Source organism: Podarcis vaucheri (assembly GCF_965113315.1).
Source record: "Podarcis vaucheri genome assembly, chromosome: 2".
Classification (NCBI taxonomy): Eukaryota; Metazoa; Chordata; class Lepidosauria; order Squamata; family Lacertidae; genus Podarcis; species Podarcis vaucheri.
The window spans coordinates 59,413,245-59,431,192 of NC_138760.1; the positions used below are offsets into that span (position 1 = coordinate 59,413,245).

Consider the following 17,948-nt stretch of genomic DNA (forward strand, 5'->3'; position numbering starts at 1 on the left):
GGAATACTGTGGCTTGGAATGTGGATTCCCCACCTCGGCAAGATGTTGGGCTAAAATGGCCTTTGGGGCTTCAAACGTCTCTCTAATCCTATCTCCATATTTTTCCCAGTAAAATGAGACCAAGTGCATTCGGTAGACAAAAGAAAAGCGACACACAAAGAGAGCGCTACGTGTAACACACGGCGTCCAAAGACTGCAGGCAAAGCAGATCAGCGCGGTCTGTTCCGAGTTTTATAAGGCCATGTGACGCCAGAGAACTAAGCCAGCATCGCAGCCGCACGAGGGGTTTCCTGACCTAATAAATCCTCCTTATCGGAAATGCTTCATGCACTGAAGAGGGAAAACGGGCCAGCGCGGAAAGGAGCAATGGGCGCCTTATCGCAGGTCAGCACCTGAGCCAGCAGCGCTTAGGAGCACAATGCACATTAACCTCCCCTCAGAATATATATATATATATATTTAAGGACGTTAACTTCAAAGCTCAAAAACTAGAAAGGATCATCGTGAGAAGCAGCTTTAAGGCAAAGCCCTCTATTTCCGAAGAGGCACAACAACAAGAGGGGGTGGTTTCCTTTTACATATGCGTTTGCGTTTTGTGTATTAACCGTCCAGCCCGCGAGACCCGCAGGCTCATTCCGCTCTGCGCATGCTCACGGGGCGCCAGGAGGCGGGCAGTCCGCGGCAAGACGCCCACGTTCACGCCGTTCGGGTTGCGGCGCGCGCTGGCGTACGTTAGGCCGTCCTCGCCTCGTCATAGAGACGCGGGGAAAGACCGGCTTCCGCTGGAGGAGGTTGGGAGTGAAGACATCGGCTCTGCACTACGCATGCCCCTGTCGATCCGGAAGTGCTTGTCCTTGGGCGGCTGACACGTAGCGTCTGAGCGAGCGGAGGGGGTGAGGGGTCTTCGCGGGGTTGCGGCCGCCGGACGTGCGCGTAGCGAAGGGGGTCTGGTGCCCGGGCCTGAAGGTGAGCTCAGGGGGCTCGTCACACCCGCCGCCCGCCCTCTCTTGGCAACCACAGGCGCCGTGGGAAAGGGAGAGGAGAGGCTGGGGGGGGGGCAGGGATTCTGAGCTGCACTCAGCTTTAAATACACCTCCAGCAGGCAGTTCGTCGAGAGACGTGACCCACAAGCGCCCGTCATCGCCTCCCCCGTTCTCTGTTGTGTAGCACGAAGGTCTGCAGTGCTGATCTCCCCCCCCCCCCCAAAAAAAAAACTAGGTCTGTTCCTAAAGGCTAGTGGCTTCCAAGCACCCGCATCCCAATTTCATTGATGCCAGAGGTCGGAAGAAATGCTGAAATGATCCCGTTTAAAATAACTGGTTTTAGCGGGGGCAGATAACCTCGCTCAGAACATCCTTTGCAGTAATGTCATGCAGCTTTGTGTGTAGTGGTGGTGGGGGGGGGGGTTCCCCTTCGGTTGCATTTCTTGGATAAATTGAAATAATTTATTATGGATAAAACATGGTGGGTGGTGGCTACATATGCCCTGGCATATTTCTCAGTGCAGTGATGGCAGTGTAGAACCTGCCAGGGGGCGGGATCTAGAGTGATACAAATGCTCTGGGGTATAATTAACAACAAACTGGTTTAAAGAGGTTTTGTTTTAGAGAAGAGCGGTAGCTGAGTGGCAGAGCATATGCACTGCATGTACATGATTCCATATTCAGATCTAGTTTAAAGGTCCTTGACTAGCAGGGCTAAACTAGCCTTCCCCGGCCTGGTGTCCAGCATGGCTAATGGGCATTGTGAAACAGCTGGAGGAGAGCACCACATTGAGAATGGCTGGAGCTGACAGTGCAGAGCCAGATGTGTCAGTAGTCCTACTTGGATACAGAATCTGAGACACTGCCTATACTAAGTTAACATACTTCTAGTATTTCACTTGAAGTTACAGGCATACCATTTTTCAAGAGGTCCTGTATATGCCACTTACTATTTGATTTGGCAATACAGTAGTATCTTTTTGCACTTAATTGATTTCTTTTCTAAGAGCCTTTTTATATCTGTGATTGATTATTAGAACATGTAGTGCTAGAAACGGAGATATGAAAGCTAGGAGCTAAATGACACATTAAACTTATGTTTAATTATGGGTGCAACAACAGAATGTCTAGGCATGCTTTTTATAACAAAAATACAAAGCTAAAAATGAATGCACTGCAGCTAAAATATTATGTTCATTTATCACATGGTCTAGTCCTTCCTATGCCCACCCCATAATATTTTTAAGAGGGTCTCTTCTCCAGTCTTCAGAGAGTAGATAGAAGTGGGGAGACAGAAAAAGGTCCCCATTTCCTTCTACTCTGCAGTTTTAATCTGAAATCTTAGGCCCAGAACTCAGAAACTGTTTGTGCTAATGAAATTCTCTGTCTCAAAATGCACCTAGAACAATGGGGGTTTCGAACACTAAGAACATGTGCTGTTGTAGTGGTAGGGCTTTGTATTCTGCTTGAAGGAGCTTCAAAATTACCAGCTGCATCTTAGGAGTGAAGATATAATTAGTTGAATTGTGTTAACTTTTGAATACATTGAAATGTAATTTATTTTGCAGACAGATTGCAATGTCTGGGTTTGACAACTTCAATACAGATTTCTATCAAACAAGTTACAGCATTGATGATCAAGCACAGTCCTATGGAGGAGACTATGCAGGAGGAACATACAACAAGTAACTTGAGTTTCTTTTATTCTTTTAGTAATCATAATAAAAAAAGAAAATGAAAAATGTAGAAATTATTTAATTCCTTAAGATAAACATAGGACATTGGTGCCATAAGCATAAGCCAGTTTTTATATGCAAGTAGAGTGGGACGCGGGTGGCGCTGTGGGTAAAAGCCTCAGCGCCTAGGGCTTGCCGATCGTAAGGTCGGCGGTTCGAATCCCCGCGGCGGGGTGCGCTCCCGCTGCTCGGTCCCAGCGCCTGCCAACCTAGCAGTTCGAAAGCACCCCCGGGTGCAAGTAGATAAATAGGTACCGCTTACCAGCGGGAAGGTAAACGGCGTTCCGTGTGCTGCGCTGGCTCGCCAGATGCAGCTTTGTCACGCTGGCCACGTGACCCGGAAGTGTCTCCGGACAGCGCTGGCCCCCGGCCTATAGATGTGAGATGGGCGCACAAACCCCAGAGTCTGGCAAGACTGGCCCGTTCGGGCAGGGGTACCTTTACCTTTACCTTTAGAGTGTTTAAAAGTTGGATGCTTGTAAACATTCACTGTTACTAATAAAACTACAATGCTCTTTAATTACCGTATTTTTCGCTCTATAACACGCAGATTTTTTCTCCTAAAAAGGAAGGGGAAATGTCTGTGCGTGTTATGCAGCGAATGTGTGGTCCCTGGAGCCGAAAAATGAGGCAAAAATCAAACCGCGCTTCAGGGAGAAGGGAGCTCCGTGAGACAGGAAGTGGCAGCTTTCCTGCATTCTGCCTCAGGGTCTTACTGCCCGCCCTCTCTGTTTCGTTACTGTGTTTGCTCAAACGGAACAAAGAGCAGGGAAAGCCCCTCCCCTCCAGGCAAGTAGAGAGGAAAGCAGAGCGTCCGTCCTTCTATCCTCTCCCTGCTCCGGAGGAACAATGTTTGTGAAGGGAAGAGAGATTACAGGTTCGGCTTAAAATTCTGATTTGACTTCCTGCTTTTTGTTTTTGGAGACACACAGCATTCAAATATGCTTTCTTCCATTTAAAGAGGGAGAGAGAGAGAGAGAGAGAGCACACGCTGGCTGGCTTGTGTGGGTGGGTGGGGGGGAACTTTTGCCTTCCTTTCCTCACGTTATAGCCCTCTCCTGCATTCTTAGCCTTCTGTGTTTTTCCTTCCCTCCCCACTTAAAATGTGGTTACAAAGCATGGATCCACATGGATCCTCAGGATCTTTGCATTGGGTCAGCCAAAATTCCCCATCAGAGCACATAGCATGTCCATGACTACAGCCTGTCACCCCCCAAAAAAATCACGCACCCACTGTTGCCTGGGGCTGCAATGGTGCAAAAACGTGGTTACAAAGCATGGATCCACATGGATCCTCAGGATCTTTGCATTGGGTCAGCCAAAATTCACCATCAGAGCACATAGCATGTCCATGGCTACAGCCTGCCCCCCCCAAAAAAATCACGCACCCACTGTTGCCTGGGGCTGCAATGGTGCAAAAACGTGGTTACAAAGCATGGATCCACAGGGATTCTCAGGATTTTTGCATTGGGTCACCCCAAATTCACCATCAGATCACATGTCTGTGGCCACAGCATGAAGCACAAAAATGATACGTCCACTGTTTCATTCAGAATATTTTTTCCCTTGTTTTCCTCCTCTAAAAACGATGTGCGTGTTATGGTCAGGTGCGTGTTATAGAGCGAAAAATACGGTACACTTTGCTCCAGTTCATAAAAATTCACATTTAGTCCAATACATTTTATACTGCTATAAGTAGCTCATATATAGAGAGCCCTGTTTATGTATCACCAGTTCATTAATAGCAGGTCTTGTACTTTACTTACCAAAAACTAACTTTGTAAATAAGCCCATCACTGTTACCAGCCTGCACATTATTCTGCTTACATTTTCTAGCTGGCTGCCATGGACAAGAAGTCTTATTTTCAGCTATCATTGAAATGCAAGCTACTACATAAGCCATTCGTTTTTTAGTGGATTGGTTTTAAAAAAGGAAATTGGGGGGGGGGGGGGGAGTCTACAGCCAAGCAGAGGAAGAGACTTTTTTTATTGTGGCTAGCACAGAAACCAAGGGGAAAAGGGGACTTGGCAATCTTGCCCTCTTCCACCAACCTACACTCACCTGCATGGAATTTCTTGTTGCCTGTGGCAGCCTGGCAGCCAGTCATTTTATTCAATGCAAGCCTGTCTTACAAGGTTTAAAGAGCAGTGAGCCTTAAAATGAATAAATACAATGCATCACTTAGAATGTGTTCTTAGAACCCAATTCTGGATAGGTTCTGCATTCTTGTCTGTGAAGAAGCTTGCTTAGAAATTGGGGAAAAGTACAAATACAAACAACCCAGAAGGCCAGTTGTGGTGGTTTGTGTCATAATGGGTACCAGGTCATTGTGCATGTCACAGGTGTTAAAACAAATGCTACTATCCACTTGATTCATTCAACTCTTTAGAATAGGAGAGTAAGGTGACTTAGATTAGGTCCTCATTTAAGGTCCTGAAATATGTTGGACTACATTAAGGAACTTGTAACCAAGCCTTGACAACAATCTTAGTAATATAATCTGAGTATGCAGTTGGATTTGTCTGGAAGTGACCATTGAAGGGGATGGGGGCGAGGAGAGAAATTGTCAGGAACATTTGACAGGAGGCAAGCACTGTACAAATGATGGCTTAAAAAAAGAAAACAAGGTTTTAATAGGACTGATAGTTGTGAGGCATTCCAAACCATTGAATTCCAGATAAACAGTGGTAGAGTTCTTTCTGCTTCTCCTTTACATGTTGTCGGAATATATTCGTACAGCCATCTTCTAGAAATTGCGTTCCAAGAATTCATGTCTGCAGTGTTGTATTCATTGATATTGTATAAAGGTAAAGGTACCCCTGACCATTAGGGGTTGCACGCTCATCTTCCTCTATAGGCCGAGGGTGCCGGTGTTTGTCCGCAAACAGCTTCCGGGTCATGTGGCGAGCATGACTAAACTGCTTCTGGTGAACCAGAGCAGTGCACGGAAATGCCGTTTACCTTCCCGCCAGAAGCAGGAGCAGGGACCGAGCAATGGGAGCTCACCTCATTGCAGGGATTCGAACTGCCGACCTTCTGATCGGCAATCCCTAGGCTCAGTGGTTTAGACCACAGCACCACCCGTGTCCTTGATATTGTATAGGGAATGTTTATATGGAAGTGTCTCTTGTGGAGTAGGTATATAAGGGCTTTGAAAGAGTTTCTAAAATTCCTGTGTTGTAAATGTTCATCTAATACTATTTTTTAAAATTGCTTTCTGCAGACAGTATGCTGGCTACGACTATTCTCAGCAAGGCGGATATGTCCCTCCAGAGATGATGCAGCCACAACAGCCTTACACTGGCCAGATTTTTCAGCCAACGCAAACATACACTCCATCCTCCCCTCAGTCCTTCTATGGAAGCAATTTTGAAGATGAGCCACCCTTACTAGAAGGTATGGTTTTTATTTATTGCATATCTATTTATCTGCTAATATTTTTGGGGGACGCTATAAAGGAGCACTGACAGCTGATTTCCAAAAGAATACATGCATATATTTTTTAATTTATCTTTACATAGTAAGACAACTGCTATTGAGTTTTGTTGGCAGTTTCTCTGGTCTCTGGTTTTATTCCATTAACTTGCCTCTTACAAACTGCTCTTGTGTGTTTCAAGTGGAAATTAATTACAGGGCTGAGATAAAGTTGAATATGGCCCTACCCCATCCTCCCCAAAAAACTTCTGGGTTTTTATTTTATTTTAAATATATTTCATAGTGGTGCTATGCTATCTTTTATAACACATTCATACCTTGCAAATATTTTTCCACAATTAATATTTCTTGTTACAGCATGTCTAATAGCTCCTATCTAGTGATGCTTGTGACTCATTGTGCCAGTCCACAAACATATTACAAATCTGTTGATTTTTTTGCCTCCCTTCTTTCACCCTTACGTAACTTGTAAGCTTTCCAATTTCTGCACATTCAGATACGATTTTTTATTTCCATTCTCTCACAGCAGGTACTTTCAAACTTTTCCCCAGTGTTTTGCATAGCAGAATTTTGCAGCTGCAACCATATCTAAGAGTTTGTTTGTTTTCTTTTGGGTCACTTCACGCCTTGCAAGTTTATACAGCAATCCCTGACTGCTTAAAACAACATGTTTCCACTGATGACAAATGTTAAAATACTGTTCTTTGTTTGATAATGCAGAACTAGGAATCAATTTTGACCACATCTGGCAGAAAACTCTTACAGTATTGCACCCGTTAAAAGCAGCAGATGGCAGCATAATGAATGAAACTGATATGGCAGGGCCCATGGTCTTCTGCCTAGCCTTTGGTGCCACATTATTGCTGGTAAGATGTCAGTGGTACGCATATGGGGGTGGGGGGCATCAATCTAAAATTTGATGGGCAAAAAAAAAAGTTGCAAGTTAAGGCATTTCTAGTAGGTGTGGTTTCTTAAAACGTATAAATACATAATGAGGCTGTTTGAAATGCAGAAGAAAAATACAAGAGTAATTTTTTGTGTGCATACTTTCAAAATGTAATAGGTTTACAGAGGCAATGTGGTGAATATGCATGAATGTGAAATATTTTGTTAGGACTTTGATGGACAAGTTTCAAAGAAGCTAGATCTAGTTATACAGTTCTTCAGATGAAAAACTGATTTGGGTGGCCTTTTATTTATTAAATTGTTTCTATGCTTTTGATCAAAGATTTCATGTAAGCATTTAATTCTCAAAGACCAGCTGAAAAGTTTCTCACCTGCCTTCAGAAAGTGAGCAAGGATAAGAAAGAGGATTCAGTAGTTTGTGGGGCTTCTACAGATAAGGACTGGCTCCTGGGGGAGACACATCATGAGCTGGGTCTCATATAAACTTCTGCACCTGGAAAAGCCTTTTTACTAATTTACAGAAACTATATCTCCCCTGCCCCATTACAGTGCTCTGGTGATGTATGGCTCGGTGCTTTTTGGATTGGAAAGATGTGTAGACGACAGACCTGGCTGCTTGTGGGAGTATTTATCTCTTGCATTGTTACTCATCTGGTGTCTTGGATCCACCCCACCCTAAAAAACATGCACACACAGTTTTTTCTTGCAACATCTTCCCTATTCATCTTTTTTATAAATAAATAAACAACCTAGAGTTTAAAAAACTATTGTAAACCTAGTAAGTAAAAATATCAAAACAGTAAAGAAAATGATTCTGCCTGTAATCCTTTATTTTCAATGTTAATAAAAAGTAATATTTTCTTTTTCTTCCTCTTTGATTTTACTCTATTTTTCCCATTCTCCAAATAGCTCAGAGTAAGGGGATCTAATATACAAAACTCCTAATAAGACAATGTGGTTTGAACTTTTGATTGTATTCTCTCCTTTCTAGGCTGGCAAAATTCAGTTTGGCTATGTGTATGGGATTAGTGCAATCGGATGCTTAGGAATGTTCTGTCTCCTGAATTTAATGAGCATGACGGGCGTTTCGTTTGGCTGTGTTGCCAGTGTGCTAGGATACTGTCTCCTTCCTATGATCATACTTTCCAGCTTTGCAGTTGTATTTTCTCTACAGTAAGTATTGTCGTCAAATATTATGTTACACTGATATACTGAATGTTACATCTATAAATTCTAGTGGTGGGGAAATCTACAAAAGCAGCTTGTATTAACTTAGGGCTGTGCATTCATCTTGGACACAAAGAGCCACACCTTGTAGATATTAGGATCAGATCAGGTTCAAGGCAATATGAGCTCACCTTGGAGCTTTGAGGGGGCTTCTAAGATTTTGTTTGCCATTTGCTATATTTTTGTAAAAGGGGAAAAAGATGCTCCCCATGAATACAATACACCAGGCAAAGAGGTAGGGGTGTAGTTCTATGACTGACAGCTCTCCTTTCCAATCAAGTGATTTACTTTGGTTCCTTTCTTTTCTGGTCATAGTGCTTTTATTTGGGTGGCAATCCTAGCCCATGTCTTGTTGTGATGGGACTTGTTAGAGCACGGCAGCCCACAGTGCCCTACAGAAAGGGAAGGGGGGGAAATGTCCCTTCACTGTATCAGCTCTCAGGTTGGCACAGTGAAGAGACATAGATTAGGCCAAGCTTCCTCAACCTCGGCCCTCCAGATGTTTTTGGACTACAACTCCTATGATCCCTAGCTAGCAGGACCAGTGGTCAGGGATGATGGGAATTGTAGTCTCAAAACATCTGGAGGGCTGAGGTTGAGGAAGCCTGGATTTGGCTGTTTCTGTCGCATGGTGGTAGCAGGATTTGCACGGGATCCGCCGAGCTGGCCCAGTCGCACCCTCTTTCAGGGGGTCCCTCTGGCTGCTACCAGCAAGCTTCCCTGCTGATGGTGGAGCTTCCCCATTGATGTCAGAGCTCCCCGAAAAGCTGAGGCTGGTAGGGCTTGAGCACAGGGACACCTCCACCTCATCCACAACCTGTCCAGCATGGCAGATGGGAAGTTTGGATTGCTCTGTTGGGTAAATTTGCATATTGCTTTTCAATAAAAAAAATTATAAGCCACATATTAAATGTATAGTAAAAAAAAACCTCTACAAAGCACACCTAATATTTGAAAACAATATTTCAAAATATTACTAAAAGACAAGAGGATCAACACAGCAAAATCAGGTGAAAATCAGGGAGTTCTTCAACTTGGATTAAATTAGTTCCCAAAGGCAGTAGTTAAGATCTACATCTTTAATGCCCATTTAAAATCTGCAAGGGCTGTGGCTTATCTGATGTCCTGTAGAATTTCATTCCACAATTGTGGGGTCACCACTGAGAATGCCATTGTCCCTGTATTAGCTGGTCTTTCTTTTATACACAGTTATCTCTGTAGGGCTTCAGCAAGCCTTTATTTTGGGAGGAACGTAGAAAGACTTCCTTCCTTCCTTCCTTCCTTCCATTCTTTCTTTACTAGTGGGCGGGCTTAATTGAGTGATATAGTTATATTTTGAAGCCCCAAATACTGGTGGTAGCATGCTTGAGAGTGCTGCCGGATACATATTTTTATCCTTCCCCAAAATATGCTTAAAGCCATAGTAACTGGAATACCTTTGAAGAATGCACAGGACTGTTTTGACATGTGTACAGTGATGCGAAGCTGTTACCCAACATTGTGTTTAAATCATTTTGTTTTTCAGGGGTATGATGGGAGTTATTCTTGCTGCTGGAATTATTGGATGGTGTAGCTTTTCAGCTTCCAAAATCTTCATTTCAGCCTTGGCAATGGAAGGACAACAACTTTTAGTAGCATATCCCTGTGCTTTATTATATGGAGTCTTTGCCCTCATTTCTGTGTTTTGAGCTGACTTATCCTTATTGTTGGACTTAAATGGGCCAAACTGAAAAAGCCTTCACTTTTGAGACACTTAAAACTGGGACCAGAAACCAGCTCTTAGTCACTATCATGCAAGGTTAATGCTTGAATTGTCGTCTGGAGCAACAAAAACAAACGAGCCTTTTGTGTTCCTTTTTATAGGACTCTTGAATACAGTTTTGAACTGTCCTGTAATGTCTATACCTTTAATACAGGTTCATGATTATACTGTTTAAAATGTAACATTTCTTTCCCAGTCCAACAGCCTCTGGCAAAATATTATTATTTTGAAAACTTTTGTAGTTCAGAAGTTTTTATAGATAAGAGGAAATGAAACCATGAACTTTACAGTTGCTTTCCCATGGCAGCATGCAACTACAATCCTAAACAAAAGATATACATTCCCTTTTTTTCTACCAGTTTAGCAAACTAGAAAACTATCTCAATAAAACCTAATCTTGAAGCAAAGCAGAATGAGTCCCACATATAACTTTTGAAGAGTTTACAGCACCAACTTAGATTATGTTTTTGTTTACAGTAAATGGTCCAAAAGGCTTTCCAGGCTCAAAGCTACCGCATTTATAAATGTTTCAGATTGTATGTATTTTGTAAATAGCTCTATCATAATTGTATAAATCTGAGATGTTCACTTTCATACTAAAAAATCAAGAATAGACTTTCAAATGGTTCCCCAAAAACAACCTGTTTCAGAAAGCGGTTTGGATGAATGTTGTCCTACACCAATTAAATTGTCCCCAAATTGCTCTTTGAAAGTGTTTCAATTTGACCTTTAACAATATATCTTCCCAGTAATGTTGTCCAGCCTTGAATAACAAAAAAAGCCTCATTTATTCAAAGGAGGATTTGTTCCTATTGAGCAAATGCTACATTTCAATCACGGCGTGCTTGTATCCAATGTGGTTTATCCAAAGACATCCCTGCATAAATGGAGCATAGCACAGGGCTTCGCCTTCCTCTCCTATCCCCTTGCACCCCCATGTGTGCTGTCAAAATCTGCTTCAGAGATTTGGGGAACCCTTGAGCAGATTTTGGGGTCTATGGGAGCTGCTGGAGAGGAAGGTGAAGTTGCTCATGCCAAATGTTGGATTGCACCAATGGCATTTTATAATTAGGCTTCTTAATTGTAAAGCAAGTGTTGGAATCCTATCCAAAATGACAAACAAGTACTTACTTCACATGAAAAACTTGCATGTCTCTGAGAAAGTAATAATTTTGTCATCCTTTGTTGAGAAATGGAAGTAGCTAACAGTATCTCGCAAGTCTTGATTTTGTCATAGTGGTACAGATTTTGAGTATCCCATTGGATAATATCGGTGAACCAGTGTAACTTAACAAATCAGCCTCCTTGTCAGCAAATACCTGGTCATACACTAGTTTTTGCTCCTTTCCATGGCTCTTCAAAATTCTCCATGTGATCTGTTTTCATGTAGCCCAGAGTTGTTGGCTAAACACTTTAAATAAATGTTGTGCAAGAAATTCAGATAACTTTGCACATTCAAATCTTGGGTATTTGCAAATTAAATTCTGTGCTTTGGCAGTTTTTCCTATGAAATATATATATTGATCTTTCATTAGTTGTATTTTAGCAGAGAATGGACGGGACAATTTTTTTCCAGAATTTGACCATGATAGGGGAGCAGTCCTCAGATTCATATCCATTCTCCCCACATTGAAAAATAATCTACCTGTGGGTAGCAGGTTCAATGAGATGCATGGTAAAGATACATTTCCAGCTTATTCCACTTATAGCTTAAAATTTGAGTCTCTAATGCCTCAATCTTTCTTGAATTGTACACAGGTCTGCAATGAATGGTTTCTCTCTGTGTGTTTCTTTATTTTCTAACTTAAAAGATATCTAATTTTCATGTAATATTTCCTACCATTCTACTGAGTGATATCCAATGTAGCATACATTGAAAAATGTTTTAAGAAATCATTGGAAGGTAAAATTAACCAAGGAAGGCTCTGCAACTAGAAATCTGCACAATAAGTAGGCTAGCTATTAATACTTTGGCATTGATTGTGGAGATTGCCTACTATGAGTAATCTGAGCTTCTGCACTTTTATAGTGTGCTTGTATTCCTGGCATTAGTATAGCATGCCCTTGGGAGCTCTGAAAGTATGCATTGTGTGAAGAGTTCAGTCACCAAATTGTTCCTAATTACGTTTTGGGTAACCTATAAAAACTTTTAACTGCAGTAGGCAAGCAGCTAATGATGGATTGGAACATTACCTGAGCACAACCTGAGACATAACTTAGGATGGTATAAATCAAGCTGTCTAACCCTTACAGTACTTCTGCAACTTGGAGTTAATTCTTATCCAAAGAAGGACTCAAGGCCTTTCATCTGTTTGCCACACATTCCCACCTGTTGTGGGGGGGTTTAAAGTCAGGGGTGGGTAGCCAATGTACTTCCCATATACTGCTGTACCTTTAGCTCCCATCATGTCCAGTAGGCATGGTCAAGGATAGCGTTTGTAGCCCAGAAAAATCTGGAGAACACAACATTGACCACCCCTCCTACAAGATACATGCAGATGTGTGTACTTTCCTTTTCAAAATGCCCAGCATGCTGCTATGACAACAAGCGAAACTAGTATAAAATGGTGGAAAGTACACAACATGTATTGTGTCTAACACAAAGGCATTAGAGAGAGGAAGAAGGAAATGAGGACTGCTCTCTTGTTGGAGTAACAACATAGGTAAGTGAGGGAGGAGGTGTGAGCATAGCCTGGCAGGATTTGGATGCCCAGGGCTTGGGTACATGCACTGACTAGTGAGGACTCTTGATCTGAGAGTCAAAGTAAATATGACATACGTCACATAGCCTGTCCTTGCTTAGTGTGTGATATGCTGGCATAAGTCTAAGCTGGACAGGGACCGTGATCTGGGAAAGGAGAGCTTTAACCTTTTGCCCCCTCAGTGTCTGAATCAAAATTTCACACACATCCACACCAAAAAAAGTTCCTGCCCGCAGCCAGAGGGGAGTTGCCATTCAGGGGTGTAGGAAAGACACGACTGGGAGTTTCAGACAGACAAAGTGTCTGCAAGAAGGACTGTTTCTGATATCTCACTGCTTCTGTAATCCAGTGAAGTCTAAAATTTCACAAGTTTCATAGTATTAAGATGAGTTACAGTCTTGGGTTGGTGCTAGAATGGAAGAGAATTTTGAAATGAGCAAAAGAAGGATGAATGTTTATCTAACAAAAAGAAGGGGGCTCTCAATAGCAGTGACAAGAGCCTGGTATTTAAACAAGCAAATGGCTTAAACTGGGGAGGGAAAATACATGTGCAAGCCCCTTCCTCTATGACCCCCCCCCCCCCAATATTTGCATATTCATCCCAAATATACGAAGAGGCGTTTTAAGCACATTCAACTGAACACATTGAAAACAGCTTGGGTTTCTGTAGTGCATGTGTGGACGTCTGAAGTGCATGCCTGGGGACATCAGGGCTGGGGTTTGCATGCCCTGTCACCCTTTCCCATTTAAACCCTTTTGTGTTCTTTCAAATGCCTTCACAGGGTGCCTTATTGAGTCAGGACATGGAGAAAGTGTAGGTCTTACCAGTTCCAAGAGATCTCAATGTAGGGCGGCAGCAGGAATTCCAAATGCATTCTTCCCCAACTTGCTAATATTTCTAGGCAGAATGGGAGACTTCTGAGCCAAGGTGATTCGGTAGAGGCCCAAAATGGAAACAACAGGGTATTGTCAAGGAGCCACCTCTTGGAAAACCCAATAGACCAGTGGTTTCCACCATAGTTGTTACTCTTTGTTGGCTACAGTCGTCATTAGGTTTCAGTGCAGCAGTTTGCACATCTATGCATTTAGCATCTAAAAAGAAAAAGCACTTGAACCACAATTATGGGGATAGCGTTGGGTCTGGTGGAGATGGAAATGCTTGGAAGTGATCCCTGAAGTCTTCTGGATCCTGTCCATAGGCAGCAGCAATACAGCACTTAGCTCCTTGAAATTAATCACAAGGGATTTCATACGGCTCTTTTATTCATGACACTTGGACATTTCTGCTCCTAGCCATCTTTTTAAATCTTACTATCTTACGTAAAGCATTCTGCCAAAAAAAAAAAAAAAGCCCTGTGTTGCAATGGAATGCAGAAGAAGCTATTCTAAAAACGTTAATTTCAACTTTTGCTGATTAAGGTTTACCCATGTCCCTTTGATCTCTTAGTCATGCATCATGACAAACCTGATTATAATTTTAAAGAGTACTTTTTAACCAGAAATCGTATATTTTCATTGTATCCTGGTTATCACTGTACATCTGCCCCAGTGCACAAAGTTCTTACTCTGCTTTAATGAGGAACATTATCTGTTCATGGATCACAGTGTCCTGTTTCTGCGCAACTAAATTAAAATGATTACTTTTTCAAATGAGACCTAATTGTATTCCAAACTGTTCTGATAAATATGAAAGATCAAATTCTTCTCTGAGCACATCAAGTTCTAACACTAGGATATTGTATAAGGTTAGTATAGCTCACTTCAATTTTATTTTAAATTTGGACCTTTTATGGCAATTAGCTCTTAATTTTTCAGCTAGCTTGCATGGTGACGGACTAGCTGTTATGAACTTAATTTTCAATGGTGTTAGCTCTCTCTTTTCACATAGACGTGTTAATGCTTGGAAAAGAAATCGGATACTACTGGCGTTTGAATTTTCTGAAGTTGAATCTTTAGAATACCAATGTGGGTGGTTATTTTTAAAACCTCAACTGAAACACAATACTAGCATTATTATTTTTAAAGCAGCATTGTCCATAAAGGGGGGGGTACAGTTAGTGAATACTGTTGTGAGGATCGATTAAATTGCAAAATAGCATGCGATAATTTTGACTTCCCCAGAAGTCTCTCAGGCACAACATTACACGAAGCTGTAATTTGGAGGACGGGGAACGGGTGTGAAACAGTAGAATGTGTTTTTTGGGGGGGTGTTCGTTTTGGTCATATTAAGATATTCAGATTGACACATGCATTATAATCATTTCATATAATGGAGTCATTGCATATAATGGAGTGGTTAGAGTGCTGGCCTGGGACTTGAAAGACCAGGGTTCAGATCCTGCCTTGATGCTCACTGGGTGATCTTGGGCCAAGTGCCTTCTCTTAGCCTAACTTATCTCACATGGTTACTGTGAGAATAAAATGGGGAGGGATAGAAGCATGAACACTACCCTTGAGCTCTTTGGAGGAAAGGTGGGATTTGAATGCAACGGTAAATGAGCAAATGCATCAGTTCTCAGAAATGTCAATGGAAGTAAAAATGCAACACAAGCATGGGTGCAACAGAGAAATCTACCTAAAATGAAGATAGAAGCCACTTTCATGTTCAGATTCTAGAACGATGTGACTATAATTTTAGGATTCTACGAATTGTCAAGAGTTGGAAGGGACCACCAGGGTCATCTAGTCCAACCCCTTGCAATGCAAGGAATCTTTTTCTGCCCAACATGGGGCTTGAACCCACAACCCTGGGATTAAGAGTCTCAAACTCGTACCAATTGAGCGATTCAGAAACAAAATATGAATAACCACAAAACCGTTGTGAGGAAAGGTTTAAAAGCAAAATCTGTGCAGTGAAAAGAACTTGGAGCTTTCCCTATGTATAGGCACCCCATGAAGCATACATATAGCTCTAGTGTACATATTGTCTTTTCTTTTCAACTTGATTGCGGTCCCAGCTGAGTAGGGGCATCTGTACATGCAAAGAGTTCCATGTGCACCCTGAGAGGCCCCGGAGGTTTCAAGTAGACCCAGCATTTCAAAAATCTGCAATATGTACAGTGGTACCTTGGGTTAGAAACACCTCAGGTTACAAACACTTCAGTTTACAGACTCTGCTAACCCGGAAGTAGTACCTCGGGTTGAGAACTTTACCTCAGGATGAGAACAGAAATCGTGCACCGACGGCAGCGGGAGGCCCCATTAGCTAAGGTGTTACCTCAAGTTAAGAATGGTTTCAGGTTAAGAACGGACCTCCAGAACGAATTAAGTTCATAACCAGAGGTACCACTGTAAACCAGAAAAGTTTCATACCATGACCAATAGTTGAAAGGCTGCCCCAGTGTTAATCTCCCCCCCCCTTTTTATTGGAATTTTATTTACAACATAACACAACCCCCCCACCCCCCAATACACAAATCCACTCTCATTAAACATGAGCATAACATACAACAATACAAACAGCCAAATAAAAGACTTCCTTTGTCCTGTATCTGGCCTCCTTATTTACTTCTTATAAACTGTTTCCTTTATGAATAATTATTAAGATTTTTTCTAATTACAACTTAAATATCCACCCCAGTGTTGATAATCATCCACATGTGGTTCTATCTTTGGCTTTTTTGTTTTGCAGTTTTGCAGAAGTTTGGTGCACAAGGGATGAGGAAGGATTTTTAAAAGGGATTTCCTCAAACCATTTCACAATAAAAAAATCACACAGCAAGCTGCTTTTTGCCCTGAACAGGGAACTGTACTATATTGTGTTAGTCAAGAATGGATGAGCACTGCTAATTGCCTGGTTTTTCCTTACACAGCTTAGATTTTCATGTTTCTGAGAACCTAATGTAACAATGAGTGCTAGTCGGGAATTTTATGTGGTTTATCTCTACGGCTCATGGCATTAGAACAGCTGGCATGAACTTAATATAAAATACATCCCTTATGAATGAACTGTGACCCTGGTACAAGCACCTACATTATCTTCTTCTACATGATTTGGAAAGAACAGCTAGCACCCTGACCCTAATGGTTGCAGAAAAGATCAGAACACTAATCCTTGTATTTGCCAGGAAGGCCTGTTTACTGTTTATCAACCTCCTGTAAGCAGGAACCAGACTCCAAAAAGACAATGAAGATCTTTTTTAAAGATAAATTTATGATTCAGGAACTACAGAAATATCGATGTCGTCTTCCCAAAATTAAGGCCCTGTCCTCTTCAAGCTCATCTCACAAAACACAATAGTACACTAGAAGGAACTCATACCAAAGGATGGAGTTCTCTGTTATCCCTTCCCTCAGAATCCCCACCTCTCTTCTCCATAGAAGTTAGGTAGAGTCAAAGTACACTTAAAACTTCAGGGTTTTCAATGGTTGGTTAGCTCACAGCTTTCCAATAATTATTTCTAGAAAAAAGCCCATGGCTCCCTTACGAATGTTTGCAACAGCAGGGAGCACAAATAGGCAAGAGGTAAGAAGTTTTGGGTGGTCATGATTCCTTCAAGAATTGTGGGGTCTGGTTCAACCGTGGAAACAGGACAGTTGTGTCTAGAGCAGGCATCCCCAACCTTCGGCCCTCCAGATGTTTTGGGCTACAATTCCCATCATCCCTGACCACTTGTACTGTTAGCTAGGGATGATGGGAGTTGTAGTCCCAAAACAGCTGGAGGGCCGAAGGTTGGGGGTGCGTAGTCTAGAGGGCTGCTTTCTATAAGGCTGATCAAGTTCTGCCCTCTGCCATACAGAGAAATGGGATGCCAAAGTGAGTTCACGTTTATTTTAATAACAGACTTTCCATTACAGATCCAGCAACAAACATCCCTGTGGGCTTGCTACACGAAGGCCAGGTGATGAAAATAGTCTGGGGATCTCATTGTGTATGATTCCCTCAAAGAGTCCTGGGAGCTATGGTTCATTAAGGGTGCTAGGAATTGTAGCTCTGTGAAGGGTAAACCACAGTTCTGAGGAATGAATGAATCTTTATTTGCGTCAGCCATCGGCCATAGCAATAAAACAACAATACGATATACAAAGAACAGAAATGAAAAGTCAATTATATAAAATACATTTTAGGGTTTTGAATCAATAGTCTGTTAGTGGGTCTTATTCTGATTGCCCCAGCTAAAAACCTTGCAACCTTTGCTGTCCCCTGCTCATCTTGATCTGCCAAGAGAAAGGACACTGTGGCAGTGGTTGGGAATG

At 42.2% G+C, this 17,948-nt stretch overlaps 1 protein-coding gene and 1 long non-coding RNA gene across 6 annotated transcripts in view; both read left to right on the top strand.

The window, feature by feature from the left end:
* LOC309527049 overlaps positions 1 to 17,948 on the top strand; it is a 399,231-nt gene that overhangs the window by 312,888 nt on the left and 68,395 nt on the right. The gene's annotated exons all lie outside the window — the stretch shown is intronic.
* YIPF5 (Yip1 domain family member 5) lies at positions 810 to 11,510 on the top strand. 5 transcript variants are annotated; one of them, XM_082213517.1, is made up of 6 exons: positions 810 to 966; positions 2,552 to 2,668; positions 5,944 to 6,116; positions 6,876 to 7,021; positions 8,053 to 8,234; positions 9,814 to 11,510. In XM_082213517.1, exons 2-6 carry the CDS (start codon positions 2,562 to 2,564, stop codon positions 9,974 to 9,976), a joined length of 771 nt encoding a protein of 256 aa, XP_082069643.1. In that variant the 5' UTR covers positions 810 to 966; positions 2,552 to 2,561; the 3' UTR covers positions 9,977 to 11,510. The 5 variants fall into 5 exon arrangements, with proteins under 5 accessions (XP_082069643.1, XP_082069644.1, XP_082069646.1 ...); XM_082213518.1 differs by lacking the exon at positions 810 to 966 and adding an exon at positions 1,152 to 1,174; XM_082213520.1 differs by lacking the exons at positions 810 to 966; positions 2,552 to 2,668 and adding an exon at positions 5,130 to 5,224.

Coding starts and splice junctions, on each gene's coding strand:
- YIPF5 (XM_082213517.1), top strand. CDS start 2,562: ATGTCTGGGTTTGACAACTTCAATACAGATTTCTATCAAACAAGTTAC. Junction 6,117..6,875: donor TGAGCCACCCTTACTAGAAG/GTATGGTTTTTA, acceptor TTGATAATGCAG/AACTAGGAATCAATTTTGAC. Junction 7,022..8,052: donor TTGGTGCCACATTATTGCTG/GTAAGATGTCAG, acceptor TCTCCTTTCTAG/GCTGGCAAAATTCAGTTTGG.